This window comes from Pygoscelis adeliae, unplaced genomic scaffold (assembly GCF_000699105.1).
Source record: "Pygoscelis adeliae isolate BGI_AS28 unplaced genomic scaffold, ASM69910v1 Scaffold160, whole genome shotgun sequence".
NCBI lineage: Eukaryota > Metazoa > Chordata > Aves > Sphenisciformes > Spheniscidae > Pygoscelis > Pygoscelis adeliae.
The window spans coordinates 9,387,399-9,396,909 of record NW_008824035.1 but is presented as its reverse complement, the minus strand read 5'-3'; the positions used below and the strand labels follow the sequence as shown (position 1 = coordinate 9,396,909).

General features: G+C 37.9%; 1 protein-coding gene across 1 annotated transcript; it reads left to right on the top strand.

Annotated features, from left to right (window-relative positions):
• Positions 1-146: 146 nt before the first annotated feature.
• Positions 147-7,186, top strand: SCRN3 (secernin 3; the record flags this gene model as incomplete). The annotated part of the gene is made up of 6 exons (XM_009333276.1): positions 147-343; positions 1,056-1,255; positions 1,949-2,161; positions 4,788-4,950; positions 5,304-5,484; positions 6,287-7,186. Coding segments are annotated over 6 exons (1,110 nt in total), but the record flags the coding sequence as incomplete, so codon positions are not given.
• Between the last annotated feature and the right edge of the window lie 2,325 nt (positions 7,187-9,511).

Here is a 9,511-nt window from a genome sequence, read left to right as displayed (position 1 = left end):
GCCGCGGGGCACGGCGAGTCCTTCGGGAGACGGCAAAAAACCCCCTTCCATCCTATCTCCCGTTTATTTTTAGCCCGCGACTGGGCCGATTAATGAAGGGGAGGTGCTCGCCGAAGCGATGGCGTGACAGATAATTCGTTGTGTGCTCTGACTTCTTGCAGTGCACCTACATCAAAATTGAGCAAGTCGAAAAGACCCACGCCGTGATCCTGAGCCGTCCCTCCTGGCTCTGGGGGGCAGAGATGGGGGCCAACGAACACGGCGTGTGCATCGGGAACGAAGCGGTGTGGGGGAGAGAGGAGATCTGCGACGATGAAGCTCTTCTTGGCATGGACCTCGTAAGGTTTGCACAGGCTATTTTGGTAAATGGTACTGAATTCAGAAATTAATTTAAAAACATTTGGTCTGAGTCTGTCTTCTGCTGTTCTAGCCACAGTTAAAAATTAGATCTCTGCCAGGAGTTGGGAGCCCGTGAGAGGTATCAGGCACTAGAACAGAATCTGTCAAGGAAATCATCAAATGTTTTTCTCTCTACAAAGTTTATAGTAAACTGAAACAAGACTCTCAACTAGAGCACAGCTGGACTTCAGGAACTAGCGTTTGGGCCTTTTTCTAGGGCCTGTTCTCATTTCCCATTTCCCCCATCTTTTACACGCATATTTTTAAGTTTCAGTCTTAGCCATGCATCTCCACGTAAATAGTGACAGCTTCTTTCGCCTGCCTTACTGGGTGCCAGCGTAACTCTCACTAAACTACAGCGGGCACTCAATTCTTCTTGGTACTGTTTCCCCCCAGTGCAATACCCACGCAGGACTTGGAGGTGTTTCCTAGGAGCCCTGTCCCTGCCTTTCTGTATTTCCACGTGATTGTTTTTCCCCATGTCAAGGACATACAGGACCCAATTCAAACCAGCCCTTTAAATGACTTGCTCCTTTCTCTTACCAGATCATACAGGTACCTATAGAAAGAGCATTCCGGTTCAATTTGAATACTCAGGCTGAATAGTTGTATGTAAAGTTCATCGTTCCAAAAATAACATCTTGCCTTTGTTTTAGGCTTGGACTCGAGAGGGCGGACACAGCTGAAAAGGCTCTTACAGTCATAGTTGATTTGCTAGAAAAATATGGACAGGGAGGAAACTGTATGGAGAGCCACATGGTATTTACATACCATAACAGTTTTCTGATAGCCGACAGAAAGGAAGCATGGGTGCTGGAGACATCAGGAAAATACTGGGCAGCAGAAAAAGTCGAAGGTATGGATGATGCTCTTCGCTTTAAACATTTCAAATGCAGTAACAACTAGCAGTTCTCCACTTCTCATTTACCGTTTCATTAAGGCATCAAACTAGCCTCCAGATATGTACATGTGCCTGTAAACAACGGGAGTTGCTTCCTAGGACATCAGTGTGGAGAGGCTAGCAGTTTCCCAGAGGAGCTGAGTCACAGGGGGCCTTTCCAGAGTCAGAGATGACCACTTCTGCACTTGGAAAACAGAGGACAGCAAGAAGGTCAGCATGAGAATGACAGCAGCATGTATGGTCTTAAGGATGGTGGCAGTTGATGACAGTTTAATTTGGTGACAAGGTAGCACTGACAGGATTGGTGCAGCGGGCCCTGAAGTGGCTGATTCCTCCAGTGGACTTAGAAGGACAAGCTATGTCTTTGGGGGTCTAAGAGGAAGAATGTAAAGATAGGAATAATCAGGACAGAACTTGAAATACGATGTTGGCAATAGAAGTAAATGAGTCAGAACTGAGTGGCAGTGGAATTTCAATCAGAATGATACATATAGCCAGGGAGAGAGGGCCAAAAATAAACCACAGGGCTCACAGAGCTTGTAGGAAACTCTTCAGTGCATAATTTGCTTTAGTAAGCTAATTGTAAACAAAATACCAAGAAAAAGCATTTGATGTATTAAAGTGATTCTTTCCTCACCTTACAAACAGGAGGCGTACGGAATATTTCCAACCAGCTCTCTATCACAACCAAGATTGACAGAGAACACCCAGAATTGAAGGAATATGCCAAAAGCAAGGGCTGGTGGGATGGGAAAAAGGAATTTGATTTCGCTGCCACATATTCTTATGTCAATACTGCCAGAATGACCACATCCAGAGGCCGATATTGTGAAGGCTATAAACTTCTGAACAAACACAAAGGTATCATTTTTGATAATTTTTTTTAAGACATGCAAAGCATTTAGTGAGCTACATTAAATTATAAATGATTAGACATCTGATGTGGGCAATCATTCACATGATTTGGTGAACCAGAACTTACTAGAATAACTTTTTGCCTAAAGGAGAAACGCTGAACTTGAGGTCTTCTATCCATTTTTGCCAATTTGTTGATGAGGAAAAATTAAAACAAGGGTCAAATATCAAAGACACAGAGCTATAGTAACAACACTGAGAGGTCACATTATGGTCATACCGCTAAATACTCCATAAGACCTAGCTCTGAAATATTTTGATAGGCTATATATTATTACTGTACCTCTAAGAAAAAAAATCAAGAGGCTAAAACAGACTCCCAGTGCCAGTGGTTTGCAGCCACAAACAGATCCTTATGAACAACTTCAGTCTGGTACCATAGGCCTAAGACAACAGCACAGCATTCAGATAAAAAATAAATGCAAGATATGTGAGATTGGTTTTTAAATCTTGTAGTTTCACTATAACTGCTACTCTAACCTCGTGTAGTCTAATAAAACACACAGAATAAAATAATTTTCTGTACTCTAAGCAGGTGCTCCTAATAACTAACTTATTCACTGATTTTTCAGACCTCTACAGAAAGAAGCTATTACTCCTCTTTTAACTGCATCCCCCTGACAGGTTTTTGCTGCATCTGTATTCACTTGCTCATTTGATGTCATTAATCTGAACCAAAATTACATTGCACCCCTGTGTGTTTTTATTTATTTGGCTGAGCTCTGCCAGACCAAGTTTAGCATTTAGTTAATGCGTGAGAATGAATTACTTTTTGCTATCCTGCTCTAGTGATCATGTAAATCCTGCACTCATTTTGGGAATTGCAGGTTCTGAATACTGAAAGCATTTTCATAATACCTGTATTTACTTCTATTATAACAATGCTGAGATTCTATCAGTGTTTTCATTCTAAATCCCCATTTTTAGGCATTTACCTGAGCCATTTTAAAAACCACACTAGGTGTTCAGGTTATCAGCCTCATATGGTTTCAGTTTGTTTAGATTTATTTTAAATAGGTGCCCTAACTAAAAGCTATTTGGTTTACAGCATCAGTAAAATCACTGGTTTCTTAATCTATCCTTCCCAGCTTTTTCACTCAGTGGCCTTACAGTTTTTTTTCCAGGCTGGCCACCGTGTGAAGACCATTTTTAGATAAACGTTATTTATATTTCAGAAAACAGGGAATGTATTTCAGGAATACAAAATAATAAAAAAAGTCTAGTGGAAAATATGCCATACCTTCTTTCCTGCTGGACAAGTTGCCAACTTGCAGTTGACAAACTGACTGTTGCTTCTTTTAATTTCTTTGATTGATCTAGCTTGCTGATTTCTTGAATTCTCTGGCTTTCCCAGGTAACTGTGGGAATACTTAAGAGTGTTTCCTTGCTGAAATGTAGTAGTGCTGCACACCTGTCTACAGGCAATTTGAATCGTGAATAAAAAAAAAAAAATTGGAGACATCTGAATTAGCAGCAGAGTGATCATTTTGAGAGGAAACAGCAAGGCAGTTTAAAAAAAGAATCTCTGCAGCTTGAACTTCACAGATTCTAATTCATAGATTAAATGGTAGGTGACACCTTCAAGTAAAAAAAAACCAAAAAAAAACCAGTGAATGAACTAATATTTTTCTGCCATGAGCATACGCTCAACTGGTACACCAAATTTGAAAAGAAAACTACTGCAAGTGCTGCCTGTTAGAATATTGGATTGCCTAGTGATACCATGCCAGTATTTAAGCTTTCATGTACACTACATGAACGGCAATATCATTTGAACACTAGATGCAGAGGCGTATGTGGAAAGGGTTTTGTTTCACCTAACTGAGAAGAAAGAATTATTTTCATAGAGACACTTGGCACTATACCTCACATAGGTAGTTGATTAAGACTTCTTTACAAATGGATGTACTATTGTAGTTTCTGTTGATTCTGACTATAGCAGATGTTGTTACTCCAGAACATCCTTTCAATTGTCAACTTGAAGCCCAACTGCTTTGGAAGGTCAGATGATTAAAATAAATAAAATTAAAAAAAAAAAAAAGGAAGAAGTGACAGTCTTGGCATTTCATTTTCAAAGTTACACACAAAATCCATGCACAGTTGTTATTTTTACATTTCCAAAGCAACTTAGTGGTATTAACTGTACAAATACCAATAACTATTATAGTGATTTATCTTAACTTCCACACAGTGCTCAGAAAGTTCTGCCTTTAATCCAAGCTACTAATTTTCATCTGAAAAGTTACTGTGTGAGCAACCATTTGCTAGCCATATGTATTTTACCATTCTGGGAAACATAGTGTCGTCGTCCTCTTCCTTTTCTAGGCATAAATGTTACAGCTCATTATCACCTACTCTTTGAAATAAATACTTTGGGGAAAACTATAATATTTTTAAGTGTATTACGTTTTAAGGTATGCTGTTGGGACGATTTTTTTTTTCCTGCCAACATGGACAAACTAAAATTGGCATTGCCTATTAAAGGAAAAAGCAGCCAGTTGTAGAGAACATGCCATTTAGTTGGTATTACAAGTAGCACTGTGTGTAAATAATTGTATTGTCTCTTAAATAGGATTTATCACTTCTGAAATAATGATGAAAATTCTTCGTGACAAAGAGAGTGGCATTAATATGGAAGGTGGATTTATGACAACTGGAAGCATGGTGTCTGTATTGCCTCAGCAGCCTAATCTGCCATGTATTCACTACTTTACTGGAACTCCAGATCCTGCGAGGTGATGTAGCAGCAAGTAATTAGGATAAAAAGTTGCAAATACTTAAATGAAAAGTGTTGCAATTTGTCTAATTATATTCCTTTTTGCTTTGCTTTATTTTTTTTTTCCTGAAAAAGCATAATCAAAAAGTAGGAGGAACATAACATACATTAATGCTATCTACCAACCTACTTAGTAAAACATTGCTATGACACTGATTTAAAGACCAGTTAGGAGATTTTTTTTTTTTTTTAAAAGACTTCTTTCTTAGAAGAAGGAATTAGAAGAAGGGGGGGAAAAATACAATCTACTGACTCAACAATTTCAACAAAACTGTATCAATAAAGGATCTCTGTTCTATTTTCTCTTTCTAGGTCTGTATTCAAGCCTTTCATTTTTGTGCCCAATATTACTCAGTTATTAAAAACTAGCTCCCCTACATTTGGTCATAATGATCCAGTGAAGAAGCAACCACGTTTTCAGAGTAAACCAGATCGAAGACACGAGCTCTATAAAAAACATGAAAGTGCTGCTGTAGTTATGGAAACTATCAAGGTACGTTGATTAAATTAGATTTCAATGCAAGCAGGTGGTTTACATAAGCTCCTTGCTCACATTTTGTTAATGTGATACCATTTAATGCCCTTTGATGGATTGTGAAGAACATTGTAGTGCACCAGAAGGCCATCGCCTTGGCATCTGGCAGGCATATGTTTCAAACACTAAAAACTGCAACTAGCACTTTGCTGTACTCCCAGGCCTAGCCCCAGACAAGTATCTGTACTGCTCATCTTGCAAAGCAGCAGGCCACACATACTCCTGCACTAGTCAGATAATGGGGAAATGCTTGAGCAGCCACAGGCAAATATACAGCTCCCGATAAGAGTACTTAAAACTCTTCAGGATCCTGGTCTCAGGCAGTAAGGAGGACATGCCTTTTATCATTGCTTGGTATGGACAGGAAAGGAAGCAAGATCACAAAGACAGCTGGACACGATGGTGAAGCAGGGAGGTAGTTACTTACTTTTAGCAGTAGCATCTGTCCTATTTACAGATAAATGTTCTAAAAAAATAAGACATATGCCCATTTAAGTTTTGGTAGCATAAATACCTAGAGCAGCTTTTATTTTGTTTATTTTCAATCCATCAGACAAGGATGCGGGGAGATGAAGTGAGTGCTGAATATTAGGAAGGATATCTAAGAAAACCTGTCATGGTGCTAACTTCTACCGACACAAATTTGTACCCTAGAAGCTATTAAGAGGTTAAAATAAGGACAATAGAACAGAGTTTTGATAGGGTGAATACTACATACTCTGTATAGTTTTTAGTGAAATACAGATGTTTCTTTTTGCAGGTCAAAGGTAAAAAGATGCTGAAAGAGATGCAGGAGTTGGAGAAACAGAAGATCAGTGAAACGGAATCAATCCTGCAAAACGGATGTCTTGACATTAACCAAGTGGTTAACCTTTTTTCACAGTGTGTAGAAGAAGAACTCAAAATATATAGCTAAAACTACTATTTGAATGTTGTAAAATTCAGTTTTATGATTAACTTTTCTAATGAAGTGGCTATATAGATTACATCTTATTTTCAATATACTAGTTAGTATGACAGTTTTAAAGATGCGGATTCATATTCAGGCCAAACAGCTTTTGGTTGTATAAAGCAACGCTGAAAAGGGTCTTAAAAGCTAGGCAGTGGCTTTGTCTGTATGTAGCATGAAGCTGTCAGCAGAGATTGATTTTGTTAACAAACAGATGCAATTAGAATGTAATAGCTTGACTAAATTGCGGAACAACCCCATCCCTGGATGAAGAACACGAACTCAGATTTGGAGAACTCACTTCTAGTGTACACACATGCAGCTTTTATAGTCGAGATAATTGTAGAAAAATTTCACATTGCCGGAATTAAAATGGTCATGCTGAAGGACTTTCTAAAATGTAGAAGCTATTACTTGCACTGAATAAAAAGGAAAATGATACACAAGGCAAGTAAGATTGATATTCAGTTGTTTGATAAAACCATTCTAAGATACGTTTCATGTATGAACCTTTTACTCCTTCAATGTAAAATGAGGCTAAGAGTTCAAGATATATTAAAACCAAATCACAGTTACAATTTTACCATCGTTTGTTGTGAAATCTGATTACATGGAATTCAACAATGCGAGCATCCTGCAAGTTACCACAGAATTTTCACTTCCCTGTCTATTTTCCCTACCCTGATACCGAAAAATAAGCTATTTACATACAATACGATTATTGTCAAATTAATTCTGCAATACACTTTAAAAAACTCCCACATGATGTTATCATGTTCTTGAATTGTTACTTTTTTAAATCAGGCCACTAGAAAGGAAAAGGTTGGGGTACACAAGTATGTACATGTACTCAGCAGGACACTTAAAAGGACTTCTGAAATTTTTTCACTTCATATAAAGCCTTTTAACCATGACTTATCTTGCCAAAATTACTAGACTATGGACTTGATTTAGTCAAGCTTTTTGCCCTGCCAGGAACTCTTCCTCCCTGATCCTGTTTAAAAGTAATGATCAATATGTGACACTACTTTTATTATCTGTGGCAAGGCACAAACTGAGCAAACAACAAAGAAAGAAGATTCTGACTTTACTACATGATCAAGCAGGATAAAAAGTATGACTGGAAGGAAAAAAAACCCAACCAACCCAGCACTTCTGCAAACCTTCAGAAGAGAATATGTAACATGAAATGGAGCATTACAGCTGCAGTAGCAGTATGTGACATGACATAGCATCCCCACAGAAAGACACAGCAGACCACAGAAAGACCATTCTTTGATGATTTTTCTATATTTAGCCAGTTTCTAGAATCATCTCAGATGCTAAAGATGGGGCTACACACATGCAGTTTTCTCATTCTGTAAACTGTTCTATCCCCCCACTGGTAAAAAAAAGTATAGGCAAACAAAAGAAATACATATACAATGAAGTTTGCAGAATGAGCAAGAAAATTAAAAGCTTGGCAGAATTTGTTCTTCCTGACCCTACAATGAAAGTAGAAGTTAATTTGAGATACTGCGTTCAGATCCATAGCAAGAAACTGAGTCACGAAAGGTTCTTGAACTTTCTAGTTCTAGTGATCCTATGTGTACCAAGTGGCAGTAGCAAGTAAGATTGAGTAGCAGGTAAGACTGAAAGTAAGCTTGAGTTGACTGTGAATGTTTTGTGCCTGTCTCGCCAACAAAATTTCTTAGAAGTTCAGTAGTACAGTGGATGTTTGTGAACTGGAAGGTATATTCAATAAATTTTTGCTGTATTTACCTGTTTTCCTCATGGATGTCTATATCTGACAATCGGGTGTATCTTTATCCTATTTTGGATCATCAGCTGTTCCACACTAGCTCTTTGATAACTTCAGAGCAGCAATAAATGTCAGGTAAAACTGTGCTGGAAACCAAGGTATGAGTCAAGTTTACGGTAGTATAGCAAAACAAGAGAAACAATTTTATGCTACAATGCATAGTGAAGTTACACAGGAATGAAAGTAGTGAAGGTGGTGGAGAAGGCCTTTAAGTGAACTTCTTGGCTACTTAATCACGGGGTGGCAATTAACCAGGTTAAGCATATCTGTCTGGTTGTTATACAGGCAGATACAGTCCAACTGTTCATCTGGTTTCTGTGCTAGAGGATACAAAGTAAAAACAATGTGATGTGTGGAGATGGATCAAGTGATGGCCAACAGAATACAGGATATTTTGGTACCTTTTTCCCCCCCTGGGATTTCATCCTCCTAGAACACATGCAGTGTAAAAACAGAAAATGAAGATGAGGTCAGGAGAAATAAATAACCTTCCCTCCCACAACAATACATTAAAAAAAAAAAAAAAAAAAAAATCAGAATGTCCTCTAGAGGGCAATCTTTGCACGTCTTTCATCTAGGAATACATCTTACAGCTTATTTTAAAAGGTCTAGACCTTTATGAAGGATCATTATTAAAAAAAAGAAAAAAGTACTAAAATTGCTACCTAGAAAACTAAAAGTTTGATATTCACCCTGTCCATTATCACAATTCTTTTGAGATCAGTGCTAGAAAAAAGATCCAGTGTTTCACTGGAGACTCCTCTGGACTTACTTATTCAGTGGATGTTTTCATGGAACTGTAACTTCCAAGTTAATTGAGATTTATCCCAAACTAATCCACCTTCAAAATAAAACAACTCATTGCATGACTGACCACATCTTTAAAGCAAAGCTATATCTAACCACCAAAAGTTCACACATCAGTAGATCAACTATTGACATACATCAAATTGTTAACTATTTTAAAACTTGCCATTGCTCCTTGGTGGAAGCAAATTTTTATTAGATAAAAGTTATTTAACTTTATAAAGCTATTCAAAGTCTATTCTTACCTTCCAGAAGTACCCAGTGATTTAGGAATAGATTATCATATCCTGTATTTAATTCATAGTTTCTTCAGTCTATCTATTAACCATCATAGACTCTCATTGGACTGATGGGTACGATATCAGCAGTCACAATGTTGTAACGGTTAATCTAACAGAATTTGGTGTCAGTTGTCAATTAAAGGTGTT